Genomic DNA, 24898 nt, shown 5'->3' on the forward strand with positions numbered 1-24898 from the left:
CTTTATGATATGGTTTAGTATTATGATATCACGTCATTCTCCACATCTAAAACTTAATGTATACTGTCATCACTAATGTTTCAGTGAGGCAATGTGAAATATGAAATTTCAACGTCTTTACCAAGGAGGACTTAAAGCACCATCACTGTCATATTAACATCTGTGAGGCCCAACGCCTGCAGCTGGAGTTCACAACCTTCATTCTCCTCTACTGCATCCAAAACCTGCCAGATAAGGCTGGTGATGATTATTTATAATTTATGTCACTAAAGCTCGTGAGCTTCTCCGTCATGAACCTGCAGCTGCACTTTATTTTGTTGATCCCACACCAGCAAACACTCAATGGCACATTATGCAGATAATAGTTTTTCACAATTTGCTTCAGTTTGAGGGACAGTGCCCAGCTGTGGTAGGAGATCACTGAACCATAGAACTCCTAACAGGACCAGCTTTGCTTGGAGAAAAGTTCAGCATAAGTTTGGCAAAATATGAACTTCATAAAACAAAAGAACTGGGGGTTACGGTGGGGTTTGTATGGGGGCGGGGGGGGGGAATTTAAGAAGCAGACTTCCTGACCCTGTCATTAAACTGAAACGATCAGGGTTGTTACAAGATTTTAGACAGTTTACTACAAATGAAGGGGCACCAGAACAGATACACTTCATACACACTGGCTGACGTGTGTCTATAGCAAATGAAGCATCATCAGTGTGTGTGTGTACAGCCTGAGCTCGCCAGTTTTACCTCCCTGCAATATTGATGCTGAACCTGATCCTTAGCGCATCCACTCGTCTTTCACCACGAAGAGGCTTCCCCTGCACCCCCCGTCAATAATTACAATTTTATACTGTAATTATTCCTTTCTTTTTAATTATTTAGACCGCCAACCTGAATGCAGCCATTGTCGCTGCTTATTCCGGGGGAAACGTGAGCTGACGTGCTTGGATCAGCGTGCAGCGAGGAGTTTTTAATTAGACATTTCAGCGGTAATTTTAGGCGAGCTCTTTATTATTACCGTTGGATACAAATTACCCCTGCCTCATTGATATGCGCCATATTGTTTAAACAAACCTTTAACTTGAAAAATTCATGTGCTCGACTCACCAGGTGAACTCAGACCCGATGGATTATGTAACACCGGGCAGAGCTGACTGTTGTTTTTGGAAGAGAAGAAAAACGCGTCTGATATTGGCTTAATTGCCAGTTTACACAGCGTAGCTTTTCTTACTCTTGCAGCAAAGAACTTGAAGCTGTCTGGACACGGGTGTGACTGTGTAAAGACGGGCACGAAACGCCTCAAGCTATTACAAATAAATTATAAACTCACTATTTGTGATTACGAAGTTCATATTTACTGCTTCAATAAACTAAAGTATTTGACCTATTGATTTTTACCTGTAGTGGACTGTCTTTCCGTGTCAGTGTTTTTATTACGTTCTGTTTGATTTTTACATTTTCTAAAGCATCTCTCTTACTTTGTATTGTAAAACACGGCAGTGCTCTGATTAATAAACATTTACGCTTGTTTTGACTTTAGTTTTTTAACCGGATATCAAGTTCAACCCTCTCATCTCTGTCACATCACTTACTGGTTTGTGTCTGCAGGATAAAACGATAACACGTGTCTACGAGTTTTTGTAAGAAACAGCAAAACATGTGCACAACCTGCAGTAGAGTGGGTTTAAATGCCAGTATTTTCGTTGTGTTTTTTTCCAAATACTTATATTTTGCCTTAAGATGTAAAAGATAAATGAAGCCCCATCTCAATCAGGACAGGTTTAAGAAAAGCAGCAATTGGGGCCAAATGTTTTATAATTAACAGTTGTATCAGCACCCTATATAAATCGCGACCCCTATAAATCCCATTTTAGAGACCAATCAATCCTCCTCTTGGACTAAAGGGCCTATTGATCCCTCGCTCCTCTGCTCACTTAAACGCTTTCTCTGTATCCTTTTATGTTTCCAGTGCAAAGAACATTTCGATTGCAGTTTTTTTTTTTTTTTTTTTATTGGAGGAAAGATTCCTCCGAGAGAAAAGCGATGGCTCTAAAATTAAACGGTGACAATTTAATTACAGGACATTGATAAAGGGATCTGGGTAATGGCAGTGTACAAGGCGCCACTCTTTGTCCTGCCTGATGCGCTAATCAAGTGGGACTGCTGTGGAAAAAGGTCATCGGCCGGTACAAAGCAGAGACGCAGCTCGGTGGGAATTTGGGAATATGAAGGTCCCTGACTGCCAGAAATGAAGACGCATCTTCAAACAATCTGCGGTCAATATCCCGGGAGAGAGGCCCGCCAGATGAGATCATGAAGCATCCAAATATTAATTTCAGACATATTATCACTATAGGTCAAGTCGAGCACAGCCATAGATCATCTGACGCTAGAGTTTACATGCAAACACGCTGTCAGTGCAGGGCTGATCAGCATCACTGTGGCTGAGGCAACGGCTCAGCTTGGTCGTTTGGAAGTGATTTCACATAGAAGTGGGGGCTTGTTGCACAGTAAGGTGACGAAACGTAGTGGTTAAACATTTAATTTCTTAAGTTAATTCAAGCTTCTGATCTAAACAGAGTACAAAAACAAAACAATGCACATTAGTGCTTTCACTGTAATACTGATTTTGAACCTGCTGTCAGTAAAAGGTTGAAAATTGTCAACTTCGAGCGGATCCTTCTGCTGAGGACCATGAACTTCAGAAAAATATGATAAACCACTTAACTCAGTGTAGTAGTATAGCATGTACTGGTGTGGTTTAGCAGAGTGTGAAGCAGCTGAGGCTGTGGTTTTCTGCCCAAAACAAGCATCTCGAGGTCGCATTCACGAGTAAGGGTAAAATGGAGCACAAGGTTGACAAGCTCATTGGTGCAGTAATGCAGATGTTGTATCAGCCCATTGTGGCGGAGAGGGACCTGCTCCTAAGCAAAGTTTCAGTTTGCCTGTCAGTCTTAGCTCAAACCCATAACTAAAGTGGTGAGTGCTGGGTAATGAAAGAGGGCACAGGGCACAGAGGTCTGACATCTGGAGGGAGCTCAGAGTAGAGCTGCTCACGAGTCAGTTGAGTAGGTTTAAGGCATCAGGATGTCTGCTGGGCGCCTTCAGTAGGAAGTCTTTTTCCCCTTTTGAGGAATGAGCTGATCACATTCACAGTGACACACTCACACCTGGAAGCTGCCCAGTAAAACCACAGCCTGACCTTCAAGGAACCACTGTTGTGTTGATGGGGGGGGGGGGGGGGGGGGGGGGGGGGGGGGGGACAAGCACTTCTTTTTTCCTTGCCATGGACAAAACTCGCATCTCTAACTTTTTAACATTTGGGCCACCACTGCCTCTAAACCTGTTCACTTTCTGAAGCACAATTCTTTGAGTAACAAAGACAACCGCACCACTCCACAATCATCAAGACATTTTCCAAACTGGTCGAGAAACTGAGGGCCTTTTCAGACCTGTACTTCATTTGCTCTGGACCTGATCAGTGGAGCACTTTGTAAATTTGCTTCTTTTTCCTCTTGGTCTGGTTTCCTTTCACACACAGAAAAATCCAAGCAAATCACAACAGCCTTCAGCAGCTTTTATGACAACCCTGATTGATCATCTCTGGTACAGCTCTTGGCTGGCTGGGTCAGGTCCTACCCACAGAGCTCTTACTGCCTCTCCACTGATGTGCCCTGTTAGAAAGTTGAGAAAACAATGCACTTCAGCACAGGCTGACTACATTCTGCTTAAGCGTATGAAAAAGTCTTAAAATGTATTAATCGTATGAACAGCTGTACAATTATTGAAGGAATCAGCCTGTATATAAATATGTGACATTATACAGACATAATCTTTTATCATAAAACCACTGTGTAGGTCTCTGACTGAGGAACAAAGTATGAACAGTAACACAAAAATCTGTGAAGGCGTCAAGTTTGTATGGAAGCCCAGGGAAGTTTTACACTAAAGAGCTGAGGAGATGGCGGTAAAAAGTGAAAATACCAACCAGCGAAGCCAGAATTTAATTTCGTCTCCGCTTTCAGTGGGGCAATGTTTTTATAGTTCACTTTTTACGTAGCTGTAAATAAAAATTTTACTCAAACACACAGTTCAAGTAACCTCTGCTCTATTATGTAACTGCGTAACTAAACTCACTCCCAAAATAAGAAAATAAAATAAATAAAAGGCAGTCCATAAAACAAACATTTTCTTTGCTATATGTTACTTAAGTCACTCAAAACTAAAACATTATTTCTCAAAGCATTTTGCTTTCAGTATCTTCTCCTTGGCTTTGTAGTTTAACTTGTTTGGTGCCTTACTTGTGAAAAAGCTTTAACTTTGACAAGACTAAGGAAAATCAAATAATGGAATTAACCAAAAGGTCTTACGGTCCGTCCTAAAGGGAACATGAAAGGGTAGAGAAACATATAAGGCAAACACAATAACAGTCAAGATCATTTATCTTTGTACAAAAACTGTCAGCTGTATGTTGGTACTGGAGGAAAGTCAAGTGATCACCAATTTTAGTATGATGCATCTCCAGGGAAGCATGAATCAGCACAAAATTTCATCGCGATCCACAGTTGTTGATATATTTGAGTGTGTGCCGTAGCTTCTCTTTAAAGTCAGGGACTTAAGAAAATTGATAATTTCTTAGCCATATCAAACTTTAATGTTTCTACACAAAAGGAAGCCACACATTAGTTGTCATTGTTAACATTAAAAGGTTTGAATATTTATATTTACCCTCAAATTATAGTTTGGCTACTTTTGACAATTGTAGAATTTAATTTTCATTTTGCATTATAAGAACTAATAAACATTTACATTTAGAAGTTCTGCTAAATGAATGTGTGACAATGTTTTAGTTGTTCACTGAGGGGGCATGTATTGTGTGTTTAGTTACATGACCTCAAATGACAAATTGTTACTTGTAGCTACTAGTTAATTGTATATTGTTAGATTAAGGGTTAAGTTTGCATCACCAATGAAACTGCATGTAGGGGAAAACAAACTTAACCCTTTTGTGCCCTTGAAGGAAAAAAAGGTGTGGTGCTTTGAGAGAAAAAAACAACAACCCAAAAAACAACACAATGCCACTGTTAGATTATATGTCAAGTTTGAACTACTTTCCACAGGATCATGCACAAATTAATTTCCATGAATAAGGCCAATGTTAATTAAAGGTTGACTAAGATTAATTATGATATGCAAATTATAATTGAACTTGTGCTATAGGTTTAGGTCATTCTACATCAAGACATGCAAATGTCAAAGTATTAATGAAGACCTTTATTTTACTATATACTGTAAGTCATGTTATTTAAATTTGAGAGGAGAATAAAAAACATCAAGCTGAGTTTTTGTATTTAATACTCAGCTGGGTATTTATTAGGGTACACAACTGTAATGCAATTAATTTTCAGGTGAAACCCTTTTTCTTAAAGTGTATCTTTTAATACAACTAAACTGCAAATTCAAATATAATATATAGGTGTTCTATTTACATAATGAGGATATGTTGTTAATTAACTAGTTGCAGGGCAATAAAACAAACTACAAAACAGATCAAACAGATCTCCTGTGGCCAATTTTTCAAAAAAACCTGGAAGGAATCACACAAACAAAAAATTGTGGAACAAAAGTCAGTCAGATGTCTTCTTATATTCAAGACTGCACACATAACAATAATGTTTTTAAATGAACAACAAAAATATCAAAGTTACTCATTATTATATTGTGATATATTTAATTTGTGCAATATGGTTGGAAAATGTGCTCACACAGATAATAACAGGAAAGGCAATACTTAGCCAGAAGCTGCTGAATTCGAGTCAGGTAAAGGCAAAAAAACAAACAAAACAGGCCAAGAGTCAGAAGAGGCAAATAAGTGAATTCAGTTTTAAGCAGGTTGAAGTTAACAAATAAATAAAAAAATAAAAAATATTCCCACTGAATAGCAGATGTAAAAATGACAGTCAAGGAGTACATTGCCACAATGTAAAACATGTACAGTATCCTAGCTTTCAAAGCTTATAGCATCGGTTTAGAACAAAAGCTTTTCATATTAATATCAGCAAGTGTTCATCAAATGCTGTCATTAATGGCACACTAACTTACTAGTTTTACCAGACAAGTGTTTATAGCTTCTTTTAGATTTACGGTCAACCTAAAGTCTCATAGATGTCTCACAAATGTAATAACACTATAGTAGAATTGCTCTAAACCAAAGCGACATTTAGGTGAATATAAAAACAAATTTCAGTATGTGACAGTACGCAGAATACATAGGTTTAGTGTAAAAGTTGGGACCAAATTAGGAATCTTAAAACATTAGTGGTTAAGGTGATGGTTGGGTTTAAATGATCATACAGGAAACATACTCAGACCCTTAGATCTAATTAAAAACCCTGACTAAACAATCCACTTACCAGTGTTTTCCAAAAGATTAACTTCCACACATGGTCCTTTCCTTTATGAAATCATGCTTTTTGCTTTTAAGACATTTCTAGAGTTACCTTAAAGAAGTGACAGCAGTGTCCCTCAAATTTTTTTTTGACAGTTTGAATATGCCTACTTGAATATTTTACATTCTCTATGCAAACATACTCAGAACCTGCATGGAATTAGTTTGCAGTTTGTAGCTGCAACACAGTTTGGGATTTTCCCAAATAAACAGTATTACTTTTACTTCTTGTACAAAGTTGAGTCAAAAATACTGAATAAATTATCCACTCTGGAATTAAAATGCTAAATAATACAACAAGCATAGAGTAATGTATACATGTAATGCAATGATGGAGCATGTTTGATCTACAAACGTGTGCTCACATGATTTATATTTAAAGGCCAGTGATTATGTTCTACCTTAAATGTATCCCTTCACTGTAACAGAGAACGCACAACAAACTGTCTGTAAAAGAAATACACATCACATGTATAAATGCACTGGTCTTATCAGAGGTGCTGTTACATTTGTTTTCAGTGATGGACACTGTACATGTGACATTACAGGCTGCTTTTATAGCGCCTTTGTGGAAGTAATGGCATTTAAATGCCTTTAGCAGTACACATTTCGTCAGCTGCAAATAAAGACCTTGTAAAAGCAATTCACTTCAGTCCCTTAGCCCATTATGTGAGCCTCAGTCATGAGAAATCTATGAAGTTCACCATCTGGTTCATCAGTGGTCTTTGGTGTTAGAAGCATTGATGTTTTCCCTCTACTCATTAAAGTAGTATAATACATAACATACAGTATCTTGCTTACTAGGGACAACGTGGATAAAACATTAAATTAAAAAAAACAATAATGATTAAAAAACAAAACAAACAAAAGAAAAACCCAAAGTCCACCTGTGGTAAATTAAATTGATTGGACATGATTTGGAAAGGCACACAGCTCTATAGAAGGCTTCACAATGACAATGCAAACTATATCAGAGAAAAAGCCATGAGGTCAAAGGAAATGCCTGCACAGCTCAGAAACAGGATTTTTACAAGGCACAAATCTGAGGAAGGCTACAAAAACATGTCTGCTTCCCAAGAGCATAGTGGTCTCCATAATTCTCAAATGGAAAATGTTTGGCACAACCAGGGCTCTTTCAAGAGCAGCTCAAAAAAAGAATGAATTTAAACAACTGTATTATGAGGCTGCAATTTAAACAAAATTGAAAAAAGGCAAGGGGGTCTGAAAACTTTCTAAATGCATTGTGTGTGCGCATTTATACACACACACACACACACACACACACACACACACACACACACACACACACACACACACACACACACACACACACACACACACACACACACACACACACACACACACACACACACACACACACACACACACACACAGGTTTATAAGGGGAGGAAGAGCTACAGACAACACCAGTGGGAAAAACAAAACAGGCAAACACATGGGCAGCTCCTCACAGGCAAAAACCTCAACATTCACTATACGGCTGTCAACAGTAAAACACAAGACATTTTTGTTTGAGATACCATCTTACACCCAGAGCGCGAATCTACCTTTGCATTGCAACCCTAAGATTTGAAGCTGTTAACTGAGGGCAGAGGACAGGACTCCTTATCTACATTTGCCAGTTTGTGATGGTCACTGCTTTTCTGTACACTCCTGAAAATCATGAGGAGGATGCTGCAAATTGAAAACATTAATGAGAAAGCACAGGAGTCTGCACTGACTGGCTACAGAGATCTAATCTTCAGTTCAAAGGAAATGAGCTCCTCAATGCCACAGTGCACGAGTACTGTTGAATAAAGCATTACTCCCATAAAGTAGTTAACATCTAGTGATTTTTGCCCATTTACATGGAGTCACTTGTACAGTGCATATGGATGTACTTGACCCTTAAGTCTTTGTTAAATGCCCAAGGTTTGGAATCACATGTCCTGGTCCATCACAGGCTACATTGGGGACTACATTAGACATGTCCCTGGTGAGGTCGTCTCTCCTCTAGGCAGCGACAAACCCACATTGACACCACCTCTGCATTGCCATCATTATATTGTATGATGAAGGGATGATCCTAAAAAAAGAAGAAAAAAAAAAAGGAGAATGAAATCTCAATTTGGAAAACCACTCACACTTGTACATTTGGGAATTGTCTCATACAAGATAAAAAAAAATATTCAAAACAGCATTAGCAAATTTAAAGTTTCTTTTTCTTTTAACTTAAATTAGCAAAATTAAAGCTGATGTAATGGCAGTGAAATTGAGATGTCTAATGAAGTACAGTTTTTACTAATAATGCTGGACGAATACATTTTTAAATAGAGTTAAAGTTGATCTTTTCAGTTTTCTTTTGCAATTAAATTTCAAATTTCAATAAAGATTTAAATAAAAGCTGCTGCCACAGATTTTATTCACATGCTCTTCAGAATAAGTGTCATTTTTGGCAAAAGGCCACTTAAATGTCTATACCGACAAAAGTAATGAGCTTGGGCATAAAAACAATAATCAAACAGCTCTTAAAGTTATGTGCATACATATCGAGCAATATTAATTTTATTATCAGACATTGAAGCCACAAACATTATTACATCATTAGGTGATGTGTTATTTCATTCTAGTTAAAAAATATTCTAAATAATGATTTAAGAAATAACAATAAAATACAAATAAATTAAACAGGAATATCAATAAAATGCAAATAAATAATAATGGCCAACAGATTTGGTTTTAAGTGCTAACCGTTTAGTAATGACTTGTCAAGATATATAAAAGAAATATTTCTGGAGTTTTATGAGTTATAACAGGCATAAGATTTGTCATAAAATGTAGCAGTGGCAGTAATAAACTAGCTCTGTCCCTCATTTTCGGCAAGGTCTTAATCATCAGCACAGTCTTTACCGAGTAGTGCTCGTAAAGATGCTCTACAAAGCCAACATGAAAGCGTGTTGATTGGTAGCTCATCAGCTTTGTTAAATGCTGGCAACTGCTGATTTACTACTGCTGCAGGATTGAAACAGGGATGTCACATGTGATCTCTCAATGACAACAATCCCAATCACCAACCTCATCTGGAGGACTCACCAGACCAGAGCCAGGGGTCACAGAGGCCACAGAAGGATCAAAGTTGAGAGGGGAAGAGGTTGTAAATGAGACAAGTCAACTGAGGCCTTGAATTTTATTTGCGGTGTCTAGGTATCCAATTAGATAAACAACGTCGTGGTCTGCCAGCTTAAATGAACATGTCAACACTGATTTCAATGATAGCTGTCCTTAACAACAAGAGACTGTCACAGCTGTACATTGTTAATAGGTCTTCAGGTCTAAGTAAGAAGATTGGTCTCAACAAGGGATTTTTGCTCGGCTATTTAGGGTCACAATCAGAACCTGACCAACAGAGTGTCTGGGTTTATATAGTATTCAGGCCGTTATTAGTTCACAGCAAATGCATTTATATTGTTGTGTAGCTGAGCTGGTAAGTGACAATAAACTAGTTGTGTACAGTTGTGTGTTTTATTTTATTTTAGATCAAACCGCTCAAGGTTTCCATAAAATACAATTTTTAAATATTGCTTTTAGAATGGTTTACTTTCCCTTGAAGAACTGTAACTTTAAAATCACACAAGCAACATGAGTCTCTTTCTGAATCAACTTTGATTCAGAAAGTGACTCCAAGGTGAGAAGCGTTGTTGTTGATGTTTTCTTCTAGGCCTGCACAACATTATATACCCCCAAGCAACACCCAAACGGGTGCAGACAATATAAGATTAGTTACAAAGTAGGACAGACTGGCATGATGGTCCACTTTTTCTCTCCTGAGATCCTTCTTTGTCCGTCTATTTGTGGTTACACAAAATATGTGAATATGTAAACACATTATGGTTGAATTGTGATTATTGCTTTAGTATTATGAATCCTTTATATAATGTACCAAAGTTATTCTATTTAACTTAAATTCTTTCTTACTGCGTTGATAACTTAAAATGTTAAAATGAAATCACCACGTTTGGTCTGGTGTAGAAAAGGAAAATGGCAACACATTCCAGTGTGCTCTAATGGTGCACAAACTATAGAGATTGTGAAGGACTAGGGGTGCCCCATCAATCCTGTTGTCCTTCTAATGGGCAGCTGGGGTTAACACAGTCTGAGGTTAATTACTCTCATATCAGTGCAAGCAAGTGTGTGCGTGAGTGTCAGTATGAGACGGGTGGAGTGGACGCTCCTGGGTGCCCCTATGTGCTGAATACCCATCTCATCAATCATTCCTCCTTGCCTCTATAGAGAGGGAGTGATACAGAAATAAATAAGGAAGTCCTGAGTGATGTCTTTAAAAATCCAGCTCTCCACCTCTGCTCCAAAAATTAACCCTTACGGACATCTGCTGGAATCTAACCTGGATGAGGGAACGTGGCTTGTCATACATGCCTCACACATAGTGCAAACACTTTATTAACCCACGCCAAACACACAGCTGTGGTTCACGTCTGCTCTTTTTCTCTCCAAATATATTCTTTCACAACTCACTAATGAACAGTGTTACCTCATTGATAGCACTCGTATACACGGCAATCTAAAATTAAGTTAATAAAGTGAGAAAAAAATAATTAAACAAGAAATAAGAGTCAACAAACAGTTGAATTTTGGTAGGGTTACAGCACACTTATTAGATAATATTAGTAGTAATAATGAAATGATGAAATGTGATGGAACAGCAACTAAACGAACCTGGTATTAATATTGTTAAGTAAAACTTATTTGTTCTCTGTCCTGAATTTATTCTACTTACTTCATAAATTAAAAATGGGAACAAATAAAATATATATGTACCATACACTGCTGTAATTATCCCAAGCAACAACTGGAAATACATAACAAATACAAACTATGTTTAAGGAAGTGGACACTGATCTCTGCACTGTAGGTGGCAACAGGATCTGGTCCAATTTGGTCATAATGCCAGTGTAGATTATGCATGCACAGTTGAAAGTATAGCAGCCTGAAGGAAGCAAAAGTTTTGGTGATTCAGTGCATTTGGGGCAACATTTTTTGGAAATGTCCCAACAATACAACTTGGAATAAAGAAAAATTTAATAGAATAAGTTATTCCAAAATACAGTACAGACTGATATACATTAACTGTGAGGAGAGGCAAATACCCTTTGTCAGTTTCAGTGTCTGCATGGGGATTGTTGAAAATACAATCACTTTAGAAAATAAGCAAAATTATCCTTTAATACTGGACACCCTGATATTAAGTATGCATACTCACCCAACCACCCTTCTACACCCAATCATGTAATAATTACATTTACTCCATTTAAAACCCAGTATGAAACCTGTAATGGGTAAAGTTAAAAATACAAAGTGAATAACTCTGTAGTTAGGTCATTGAAAGTGTTCTGACTTTCTGCAGTAGCAGCATATGGACAGAGGTGAGATGGGGGAAGGACTCATTTAAAAGTTACATTAATCACCATTTGGCCACATCAAAATGGGATAATCACCTGCAACTGTTTTGCTCAAATAAAAATGGCCCAAACCCAAAGGGAATTCTACCTGACTCTTTAATTGTTTGAAGCTTTTGAAGGGTCTGTTTAATCTAAGATTAATTTATGCGATTTTAAATAACTCTATGTATGATTAATACCCTCAAAAGAAATTAAAAGGAGTTTGAGGCAATTATAACAAGAGAATGGTCATCACCTCATTAGAAAAGTGTTGGAAGAAACATGGGGTGTGTGTCAGTGTGAATGTGTGTGTGAGACAGAGGGAAGGGTGAAGAGGTAGATAGAATAACTAGGTCTTTGCAGATTTACATGCTAATCACCAGATCCCTCCGGAAAATGGCTGGCATTGACTAGTGTGTGTATAAATGAAAAATATGCATGTGTGTGTGGGAATGTTGGGAAACTTTTCTGAGCAGTGTTTTGGTGCCGTTTCTTCTCTAAACTTGACAACCTAAGCATCTAATGCCCATTTTAAAACTGTGTTATTCAGGAACATTCCGACAAAAACAAACTAATAATGAAGTTGCTGGAATTTAAAAGGAGAGCAAAGCTGCCAACGGGACAACCAGCCAATCAACACCCTGTTCTTGGATGCTGTGTCTCATATGCAACTTACTAAGCTAATAAAACAGCTGATTGGATATTTGTGAGAGGTTTCCTGTCTTCCTGTAGTAAGTGACCAGTGTATTGGTTTTACATTAAGAAAGTAACAGCACGCATAAGAAAGTAGTGTTAACAGTACATAATGTAGACCTTTCACAATCTGATGCTCTGTTCAGGATGTGGGTGTTCAAAAAAATATTTTAAGAGTTAAATAATAAGGTTAAGCGCTAGAGTAAAGCAGGCTTCATACTTTACTATTCAAATTTATGAAATATATGCTGTGATTGCCAAGTTGTGAAGCAGGGTTTTCTTGAGTGTGTGGAACTCTGACCAATTATCCCTGCATTTAAACACTACCAAATGTTCTCCTGTTACAGAAGGCTTTTCACTCCACCTAACCAAAGTGTCTTAGAGCCATGGCAAGAGTTCACTGTTACAGCAGGTTGCCTTTGACTTTGCTGTGCGTGACATCAATGCAAAGCAGAAAATAAACTGAAGAGATGTTAGCTTTTTATTCAAATCACAAATCCTACTGTCTGATAATGGAGAGAAGTGGGATCATAGGCAAGAGACGGTGAACTTGCGCAGCTGTTGTGTTTAAATAACATGTGGAAGTCCAGACTAACAGAAGTGGCTTGCCATTACCATGGATATATGCGTATCTGGTCACTGTGAAGCGAAACAAACATGAAAGACATAAGAAAATTAAAATGAAAATAAAAACTACCTAAAAATTTACTTTAAATGCTGATTTTCTCTCGTATTGGAAAAAAAGGCCAATATTGTCCAATTATTCCCTGATAAACTAAACATTTTAAATGACAGTTTGACATGAACAAAACTTGTTTTGGTTAAATTAAGGATATTGGCAAATGCAAATGCCAAAACAGATTTTACATCATCAAAAATCCGGCTCTCATTAAAATTGATAAGGCTTACTGCAAATGTTGCAAAGCAGCACCATACTCTAGTCAGGGTATGTGTAAATGGACGTCAAAACCCAAGGGTGAGAAGAGGGGAAAAATGATGCAGACAGAAAAGAGGAGGACATACTACTGATTGGGTGCAGATTTTTCATGAAGAGACATGAAGAAACCCAAATAGGTGCAATTATACATAAGCATGCTTTTGAAAATCAAACATCAGCTTTCTTTATCAGCTTGCTCAGCAACAAGAAAACAACAAGAATAAATGAAAACTGCTGAGTTTGTAACAAACTTCCACAGGTTTTGATCTTGATGATTCTCTGTGTGTGTTTATATAAGCCAAACCTAGAATTGGGGACAGTAAGATGGGTTCTTTGTGCAAGACCAAGGGGCTCATCTGGTGTCTCCAGGGTTGAAAGGGGGCAATGAAATTTGTGTGTGCGCGCGTATGTGCGCCTATGAATAGAAAAGCAGAACAAGAGAGCTGCATTGACAAGGGTGCTAAAAGGCTGCGTGAAGGCTGCTGTCTGGGGAACGAGGGATGATGAAGGAGAGGGGGAGGGAAATGTCGGTCAAACGACAATCAAAAAATAGAGGGGTATGAAGATCACCTCTCTTGTTTTCTTGTCTCATACAATTGAACGACACACAGAGATACACAAAATATTTGTTTTTTACTTTTTGCATTTGGTTCCACTAAAGGGCAAATTAGATGGTTCACAAAGACGTTTTTTTTTTCCCCGTTCTTGCCCTAAAGCTTAATAAATAGGTTCTGCACATAGGCCAGACCTTGTAGTGAAAGAGAGGGCAGAAAAGAGGCAAAGCCTGTTTCAAATCAAAAGCAAGAAACCTCAGACAGGACAGGTCACCACAAAACACCTGCAGCTAACGTCCTGGGAGCAGGCCAATGGAAAGTCTCTTCAACTGACACCATTAACTTACGATGACAGGATAGGGTGTCTTCAATAAAAGATGCATTAGAATAAGGAAAAACACACTCACTTTCCTCATTGATGGCCCATCATGTGAGTCTACAAAAGAAGGGATGGAGTTCTGACTGTGATACAGCTAAACAGAGCTCAGTTACACATTTTTTCTTGATTAAATAATGTCGAACAAAATGACAAGCAGATTATGAGTCATGGTGTAAGCCATCTGGGCTCAGACCAAGTCAATGTTTCCACTGGTGTTAAAGGTTTTTGGATATCAAAGATATGAAATCACAAGCCCCTGATTTTATGGTTACAAACTGTACATAATTAGTAACCCACAGCACAGTAATACAAGGTTTCTTAGTTAAAAATATTGCCAAAAAGTCTAAAATCCATTGAAATGCCTTATTTATTTGTAGGTAATTGAATAGGGCTAATGATGAAATGCACGTCAGTTAAAACCTGCCAGGCCTGAAGAATAGATAACGTTAACATTTTTTTGCAAGAAAACCAAAAAATTGATTGACGATTATGCTGGAGCTACACCTGCATCAGAAGGTAAATTTGAGGTATAACTGCTATGTTTTTGTGGTGGTTAGAACTACAAAAGCTGATAAGGGATGTAGCTAACTTAATAAACTAAGAGTTTTATGAAATGCCTCTTTTCTAATGTTAACCTTCACAGAAGAGAATCTGTTCTAACTGTTCTGCTGCAACACAAGACATGTAGGAGAATGTAGGCCTGTTTTGGAGAATAAAGGAGCTGTATACAAAATAGGATTTCTGTCAGAAAAAATACTTCATTCAGTTGCAAATGTGTGTGCTTGTGCACTGGCTTTTAAAACCTACTGTAGCGGCCGACTAAATCATTTATGCAACATACCAACACTGATGCTTCATGACTCTTCTATGATAATTAACTGGTGAGTTGTGTTTCACTATTTTAGCTTTTTCTGTTATTTATACTGTCCTTGTTTTCTTGTGAACATAGCTGGACCCAAGAAAAAGGTTTTTCTGTCATTCTGTGACTTAATTTTAATACTTTTAATAAAGTTGTAAAACACAGTGTCAAGCTTCAGGGACAGAAGCCATCAACAACAGGCACGCAATCAAACAGCAGCCCTTTAAAGTAGATCTAATAGGATAAAATCCCAGTGACAATAATGACGTCAATAAAAGCTATACCAGTGATTAGAGAAACCACATGCCGAAACCCGATGAGCAAACTGGAGCTAGTAGGTGAGTTTGTACGGCCATAAAACAAACATTATTGGCTCAGTGTCTACACCATTGTGTGATTTTTCTGCATTTCCTTGCAGGAGAAATTAGTTGCATAGCAAGAGCAAATGGTAGCAATTCTGTACAGCACAGGGAGAGGGGAAAAGGGAAGCTGCGGCTAGGTGCATTAACATACAGATAGAATAGGTAAAGAGTTTTAATGGACTCAGGAGGCTGAGGGAACGGGGAGGTAAAGGGAGAGATAGGGAGGAAAGAGGGAATGAGGAGGAACAAAGAGAAAGACAATCAGCAGGCTGGCGCCACCAAGGCAGGCATCCATGACCTTATATCAGTTCATCATGGGCAGAGTAACAAATGAAAGGCCTACAGGAGGGCAAAAATGTAGGTAAAGGAAAGACAGGAGGGATAGAGGAGCAAAAACAAGACTGAGAGAAGTGTGAATATCACCATGTCAACACTTACTCCAAGACCTTCTGGTTAGTTTCATTCACATTATAAATATGTTTTCCTATTACAGAATTACATACAGTACATTGCACTGATAAGAACCACTGGACAGCAGTGTTTACATAGGGTTCTGGATCATGTGCATTTCCATACTGGGGGACAAATTGCCTATTCATTGGTAGAGGTCTAATATTGTCTGGTAAGTGGTGGTGACTGATATTGGGTAGAAAGCATTGTACTTGGGTTACTTTTTGCTGGCCGTGAAACCAAATCCTTGAGGGGATTGCTCTGTGGAAAAGGGTTCGTAATTAATTATCTTCAAGTATTATATTATTACATACGGTAAATTATGATTATTATTACAGTGTTTTTGTGGTGTGAATATAAAAGAAGTCAGGAACATGTGTAAATTGGGTATTCAACAACACTAAGGGAAAATAGGATGACAATGTCCCTTTCACTGGAGCAAATTTGCAAAAAGACTTATAGATACAATCATCAATCAGATTGAGGTGAAAAAGTCATAAACACTGCAAACAGACCAAGCTGAACTTTGTCCAAAGAAGCAGTACATGGTCTCTCCCTAAAGAAACACACCTTGTTCTGGAAGCAAGAATTCCCAGTGAGTGTCTAGACAACATTTCCCTTTAGCCCTCCTTTCTGGTGTGAGACTGAGAACATACAATCTGTTAGCAGCTCTACATTTACACCCTCCAGCCCTCCATCCTCGCAACAGAACCCTTCACTCCCCCATTTCTCTAGGGACCTAACGGTCTCTGTCCTTGGTCCTAACATAGGAAGCAGAGCGTGTTTTAACTCTTAAAAGGCAGTTTGTGCAAACTTCTGCTAATGTCAGAACAGCAAAAACAATCAAGTCCACTAGTGGATGTTATTGCTGGAACTCAGTGGGGTCTACTGTCATAATAATAGAACTTGACTGTAAGTTCCACAGAATCTATGGCTCTGACATTTTAATATTCATTAAACTACTAGGCCTGATACACCGGAAGCTTAATTACATACTAGTATACACCAAATAGTTTATGCTCTGCAGGAAACAGGTGCATGGATTCCTATATAACGGACATCATTTCTTATGAAATAAGGAATTTTAAGATTTCAATAAGGACACAAGTCTGGTCAAAGTCTATTTAATGTAGCCTGAATGAGTAGTAATAATGTTGTGCAAAACAGTAAATATGCACGTCAAAGCATAAAAGGACGAATGATAAAAACAAACAGTAAAACTGACCTAGTGATTTATAATGTCATGGTCTCTCTGATTGAAATTTTCAGATGAGACATGAGGTGGCAGCAGGTGTTTAAGATTTTTAGAATTAATTATGTTTTGTACAGTTAAATGTTGAGTCTAAATGGTATTAGGGACACTTTTTCAGTGTTTTATGCACAAAGACACTCAAAAGGAAACACACTTAAAAAAATCTTTTTGTCCCTTGCTTAAATTTCTTTAGGCTGTAGAATATAAAATTCAATTTTATAAATCCGACTTTTGACTTTTGTACAGCAGCTAGGCCTGATTCATTCAGGTTATCTCTAATGCAGTGAATTGAAAGAATTATTGCAGAAGGCCCTAATCCTACCTCAAGGTTTCACACTGACCTCCATGTGACATCTTTCACAGGTAGCAAAGGGTTCATTACTGTTGTTTCCGCACAGCAATGCCAACTTCAAGGGTCCTTGACCCAGAATACCCCACCCATTGCAAAAACACAAATGTATATTCCAAACGCGACAGAGATAATAAAGTTATGTTTAATTGAATTTTTATTGGAATGTATGAATATGATCATCCTGTTATTCAAAACTTATATTTTGCGGTCCTTGGAACTGTTTAATGGTGGGCTCACTAAACTTACCATGAGGTTATTAGGGGCAGGCCTTTCCTTGGGTTCTCGGCACATACTGGGGGGAGAAAAAAAAAAATGCAGTACAAGTTTACATCCACCCACTTTTTAAAATGTATTTGCAAGTGCAGAAGATATGCTCTTGTTTCTTTTCATTTATGAATTAATCTTAAAATAGGAGCAACAGAAACTGAAAGGTGAGGCTTTGTGGACAAGAATCCCTATAGCCCAATAACAAACCGCATTTAATTAAAAGAAAATCTATTTTTTTTCGAATTTCAATAAATATTTCTTAACATCCAAATATTACTGAAAAACTTTAATTGAAGCAGATCATCAGTACAGTGGATATTTGTGTAGGTTTCTCTTCCACAGTGTCAGTATATATAAAATATAGTATTATATCAAATTGAAAAGTATCAGTATAAATGACAAGTCATTACTTACTTAAGTAAGTGAAAACTATTTAATAACTGTATAATTTACAGCAACTGTATTAAGTTCATGTTTATGGTATTTGATTTCAGGTGTCTCAAGGTGTCTTTAAATGGTAAGAAATCTACCGCTCCAAAAAAAGAAACCAGACTGTGAGATTTTCTAAGGATCGTAAACGATACATCAGACTCTCAGAATCTAAGCTGGAACACAGCTGTTGTTAGGAGGGTCAGGGAGAGCCATACTGACAATAACAGAAGGCATAGTTACGTTCACAAAAACAATGTACAATTCAATATTGTTTTGACAACAGATAGGTAAGTGTTATTGGACTTCCCCACTGACTGCATATTCCCATGCTATATGTGGGAATGCATTAAAATGTCATGAGATAACATTTATAGATGCAATTTTCATACGAGGGCGGTGGAGCAGCAGTCTACCAATCCCAGAATTGTTTGTTTGATTTCTAGCTCCCCCTGTCACATGTTGATGTGAGCAAGACACTGAAGCCCACCTTAGTTTCTCCCAGTGAATGCATGCCAGCTCCATAGCAGCTCCCCAATCACTGAGTGAGTTTGTGTGAATCGCTGAATGAGAAGCAGTGTAAGGCGCTTTGGGCACCAGTAAGGTAGAAAAGCACTATATAAGTACAAACCATTTACCACTTAAATAATTATAAAGATTTCTCCCAGTTTCAAGAAGCTTGGCATGAAAGGGATTTGCAGCATAACAATGATACCAAATACTCAGCAAAAACCTCTAAAGCCATCTGAAGATAACTGAGAACTGGCCAAAATATCTGGAGAATTTTAAGCTGAAGGCAGAACAAGTAGTCCTCTTCCAGTTAAAAAAAAAATCTTCTGAAGAAAAGCAGAACAACTCAACTTAACTCTGTCCAAGACTGTCCAATTAGACATAAAAAACAAAGCTGAACGTACAAAATATTGACTTTTGTTTCAGTGGGTGATTAAAGATCAACTAATCAAACATTTCTGTCTGGGGTTGCATCACACATCTTGGACATTTGCCAAAAACAATGACAAAATAACAATAGGTAAATCGTCAGGACTTGTAATTATGTAAAATCTTTGTGACCAGGGGTGTAACCAGTGGCAGTTTGTTTGTATACTGTACACATAGTTTGCCAAAATGACCTGTATGACCTCATGGACTTTGAGCAATTAGTACAGAGACCTGTCTGCAGTTAGTTATATATCACAATAAATGAGCCAAAACCCTCTAAGAACAGCCTCTGAGAGGATGTGTGAGCTCTGCAACAAGGCAGGGCAGGGCACCCCTATCTCAGTCCATCCTGAGAGAGAGAGGTGCCCCGTTTGAGTAAATAAAGCAGACATGGGGGATAAACAACAGCTGTTATAGCTGGCTAATGAGTGCTAAACACACGCACACTGTGTGCATGTGTTTTGGGTGTGTATTTGTGCAACTGTACAGGTTACAAGAGGGTAATGAATCAGTGACAAATGGAGGTTAAACATCATCTTTCTCCTGTGGCATCAGATAAATCAATCATTTCTTGTAAAAATGGAACTGCTTTTCATTTTTTTAATAGGCAGCACTGAATATTACAGCTAAAAACATAACAACAACAAAGCAAGAGCACACACAGCCAAATGCACTTTACTCCGACTGTATACCATTAATGCTGTGAATTGTCTACAATAATGTAACTTTTATGTCAAAGGCTGTTTAAAGCATTTGTAATTGTAGGGTCTGTGGGGCTCAGATGGTTGACTGTGCCAAACACATTAAGCTAGACAAACAAATGCAGTAGAAATCCAAAAGCCACTGAAAACAGACAAAATTCTAAATAATTAATTAAAATAATTTTAGTGGACAAGTGAAATAATAATTACAAAAAAGCTAATTAAACAAACAAACAAACAAACAAACAAATAAATAACCAAATAACAACAACAAAAAACAGAGAGAGACTCACCACTGAGTGATGAAATGAACGAATTTCTCACTGAACTGGTCGAGAGGCAGAACTGGAGGATCCTACGAAGGGGAACAAAACAATTTAGAAACGAGAAACATTTAAATCTGAATGAATAAATAATAAAAGAAATTAACAGAACATGACTTACTCCAAATAAAAAGTACAGTTAGGGTAGTTTTCATCAACAGCGATTTATTTAAAGTAAGATAAGTTTAGTTTCATTTGGATGAGCTGGAATAATAAACCAATTTAAACTGAATTCTACCTATGTTGCACAATTAAATTACGCTTTCTAAAAAGCTACAGATTTAGGTTGTCAACAACAGAATCTCTTGAATACAAACATCATGCTGGTCCAAGATTAAACTGTGAGACACAACCACTGATGACAGATATTGAGCTTGGGCAACCAAATATTGGAAGTTAGAAATTTAGGTCCAAATTCTCACTTTGCAACTGCTGTTATAACCCACAAATCAAAATCTGAAAATATAAAATGAGACATTTCTTTAGCAGTATTTTTGAATAAAGTTTTATAGGGGAAATCAAACAGATAAATATCCACAGACAACAGAGGCCCAATGGAAAAAACAAACAAACATTTTATTAAAGTCTTCTGAGAGGCGTGTATCACGACAAACAACTTGTATATTGCTTTGATACAATTTTTAAAACAGAGGAGCTGTACAGATGAATGATGGGAGTTTATGATGTTTCTATTTACACTGTCAAGACTATAACTCACACATTCCTCAAACTAATTACAAAGTCTGATAATATTACATTGCATATTGTGGCATGCAATAAAAATACATAACTGTTGTTACTACAGTTAAAAGGACCCTTTAGTTTAACTTACATGACAAGCTTTTTAGCTTTTGCTGAGTTAGTAGGGCTTTAAAATTCATATTACTGTAAAACTTCGGAATTAGTCTTTTGTTGTTTTCCAAGAAGACTGACAACATGTCTGGAAACCAGATTAGTTTACGACTAGTTTAATATTTTGCTGAAACAAAGTCAGAGGTAGAGTTAAAAAAATGCTGCAATGCAGGTTTTCTGGTAAACAAAATTTTGTCCCATAGAAAAGCACAGAAAGAAGCTGAAAGATACATGGCCACCATGGTATTCAAATTAATCTGTAGCTAAAAACTGCCACCTAGAACAGAGCAAAGAGCTGGAGATTGGGAAAATCTGCTGGCTTTGCCATAAGACTAAAGCAAAAATGTTTAGTGCCTAATTAAAAAAGATATTAGAGGTGCACTAGTTAAACACGATCAAGTACAACATTTAATAATGCATGTATCATAATACAAAAATTGACACAGCCTATGTTCAAATAGTGTGGGACATTGAAAAGCTTGGATTTGTGCTGAGTTAAGTACCTTCCTTGTAGTTTATGAAGCCTTTATATCTGAATGTAAGGCTACACACTACACCCTTTATTGCCCCTTATTCAACGGAGTATCAAGTGGTGAGTGGCAGTTGAGTTAATATAGAACACCTGCTGGGTGACACAACATTTGTCTCAAAGGGTCAACCGGTCAACACATACGGTGATTCAAAAGGTGAAACTATAAATGTAAGAGAAAATCCTGTTTATAAAAGCTGTCAGGAATGAAAGAACATGGCTAAAGCTATAAACTGTTAATCGGGCACAATTAATGTGTAATTGTTAATATTTTAAGACCCTCTTCTTAGACTCATTCCTAAAGTACATTCATATATAAAATATATTTAATATAATTACTTCATCCCCCACAATATGGATGGGATGAAGTAATTGGAACTAAAACTCAAATGAGGATCAATACTAAATCTAAAAATTGCTGCCAAATGAACAATAAAAAGGTTTGTGTGTGTATGTGTGTTGCTCCAAGTTCACAATGGAGGGCCTATGAACCGTGTCATGTGGAACAGCTGTGTCAGGCTGACCCTCTATTAAAGCCAGTCACCTCATTACTCCATTCATTTCCCTACTCTAACTCTGCTTCTTTCCCTACCTTTTACTGTCAGCAGGAAATCTCATAAATGCACACTTATTGTTATGCTTGATATCCTTGGAAAAAGTTTACTAATGCATAGCACTAGCAATGTATAGTCATTTATCTTTGGTATTCTCTTTCTTTCCCTTTATGCCAGTGAGTGAACTATAAAATAATGTGAAGAATTAACAAGATTAGCTTATTCCTAATTGTATTGTTGTGGTGTACATATATAAGTTAAAAAAGTAAAATAGAGATACAGAGAAGGCACTATATATAAATCATAAAATGCTAAATCAGACCTTATGAAGGAAAAAACTTCAATATCCCAGATTCACAACATAGGTTGTGTCAAAACTGGTATTGTGACACATGCATTGTTAAATGAATGAAAAAAAGCATTATAACCTCAACAACTCTGTGTTAAGAAAAATACTGGATATAACACTACATGCTGAAATCTAAAATATACTGCATCCGGACACACACAACAAACCAGAGATGTTTACTTCAGATACAAGAGATGCTTTTTAAAAATATCAAAAGTAAGTTAACCCGTAAGTAAATAGCTCATAGGAAGTACAACATGTGAAAAATCCACAGCAATGACTTACAAAGATAAAACCATAGAAGCACAAATGTCTGAGATTAAGTCCTGGGTCCACAACCAAGTGTTTATTTAAATGCAGAACCTATTTACATCTGAAGCCCTGCTCTGACATTAAAACACCTCTGGGCAGTGTTTGCCATTCCTTAACGCTCTGATCGGCAGGCCCCCGCAAAGCATGATGCATGAACCCATTTAAATTAACAAAGGAATGGGTTCCTTCTAATCTCACTGCACTTCACATTGCTGCCGCTGCTCGGATGAGCAATATATCATACACACACACAAACAAATGCCCTTGAGCACTGCACGCTACAAGCCTGAGTATACACTCAGTTTAGTGGGAGAGTACCAAATAATTTGCCACTATAGTACGATGCAAGCCCACACAAAAGCCACGTGCGCTTTTTCACACGCACACACAGTTTGTGCGAGGTGTTGACTACACAAATAATGTATGTGTTGTGTTGACTAAAGCTGATACAAAATAAATTCTCTCTGCACTTTCCCCACATATTTGCAAGCACATACAGTACACCTTTTTGCAGACACAAACACACATACACACATTTATGCATGTATTCATGTCTCTAGGTGAGAGGAACACTGCCGCAGCTTTGATGTGGCAGCAGGCAATGGCACAAAAGACAAGCAGGCTGATGAAAGTGGCTAGTCTGCGTGAATTATTCCTCTGGTTGTCAATGCTCTCCACTATGAGACAGAACACACACTACGAGGGTGCAAGGGTACGAGTAAATATACATGTCATTGCCATGAAGCAATTATTAGGCAAAATTAGATCAGTAATTACAGGCTTGAAAATAAAGTGGGAGTTCTTTATTAGTGGAGCCACTTGCAATTCAACAAACAGGAGAGGGGCACATTAATGAGGGCGGACAGATGGCAGGAACAACTACAGAGAACTTCTGGTTCAAAACCTGCGTTGAAAAGAGTGTTTCTCTGCAAATCAACGGTACCAACTGACTGATTAAAATGGTGCACTGGACAACTTCTTTTGGTGTAAATTCACTTACATATATCTGTTACTCATAACATTTAAACCACCTGCCTAATATTGTGTAGATCCCTCTCTGGGGGAGCCAGACTGATTATCCTTCACTTCACACATTTACTTAGGAACCTTAAGCACCCACTACCTTGTCACTGGTTCACTAGTTGAAACAGTGATAGGGTAGTGACAACTTTGGCAGGTCGAGTCCAATGCATACTGGCTTCACCCCACAAGTCCAGACGTTTTATAGATGTTCTGACATAGTCACCAAGTAATAACAATTATGGGAATAATTAATAATAATTAATAATAATTAATAATTTTTTTTTTGTGTGTGTGACAAATACGTATCAGAATTAAGTAAAACATATCAGAGCTGACTTACAATGATCTCAACATGTGGGGATTCATATTTCGTTCTCCACTTGCTATTTCTACATAGGTATCCATAAACCAGTGCTTTTTGTTAATCCCACATTGTACTATACCTATAGAAAAAGGCCATTATTAAAACTGCTGAAAGCTTGTTCTGTGCATTATCCAGATAAAGTGAAACACGCATCTGGAACATACTGTAGTTTACAAAATGAGCTACAGCATTTGAATTTTTAAATTGGAATTTAGTCACTGTTGAGATGTTGGTTGAACTGTAACTTGCCCTGCATCTATTTGGTAAACTACAATGAACACTTTTTCCTTTTGTTTTAAAACAATGTATCTATTTTCAGTCAGGCCATTCTCCCTTTTTTGTTTTAGACTGTCAAATTTCTGTTTTTTGTTGTGTGTTACATTTGTCTCAGACATTCAAGGCGAAATATGTCCACCTTCTAGCTGTAAAATATAAAGTTCATCTTGCACCTATTCGGTTTTTATTTAAACTATTCTCAGCCAGGCCTCACTGTGGGTTTGTGAGAGATAAAAATATG

The 24898-nt window shown here is 37.4% G+C and overlaps 1 protein-coding gene across 4 annotated transcripts in view; it reads right to left on the minus strand.

Moving 5' to 3' along the window:
* Positions 1-5701: 5701 nt before the first annotated feature.
* Positions 5702-24898, minus strand: part of map2k5 (mitogen-activated protein kinase kinase 5) — a 51456-nt gene continuing 32259 nt past the window's right edge. For 3 of the 4 annotated variants that reach the window (XM_067495878.1, XM_067495876.1, XM_067495875.1), the window contains 3 exons: positions 20369-20430; positions 17986-18031; positions 5702-8531 (listed from right to left, as the gene is read on the minus strand). In XM_067495878.1, the coding sequence (XP_067351979.1) occupies positions 8427-8531; positions 17986-18031; positions 20369-20430 (213 nt within the window). In that variant the 3' untranslated portion in view covers positions 5702-8426. Of the gene's footprint in view, positions 8532-14492; positions 14522-17985; positions 18032-20368; positions 20431-24898 lie in introns of all 4 variants that reach the window. The other variant, XM_067495877.1, reaches the window with a different exon arrangement.

Source organism: Channa argus, chromosome 2, assembly GCF_033026475.1.
Source record: "Channa argus isolate prfri chromosome 2, Channa argus male v1.0, whole genome shotgun sequence".
Classification (NCBI taxonomy): Eukaryota; Metazoa; Chordata; class Actinopteri; order Anabantiformes; family Channidae; genus Channa; species Channa argus.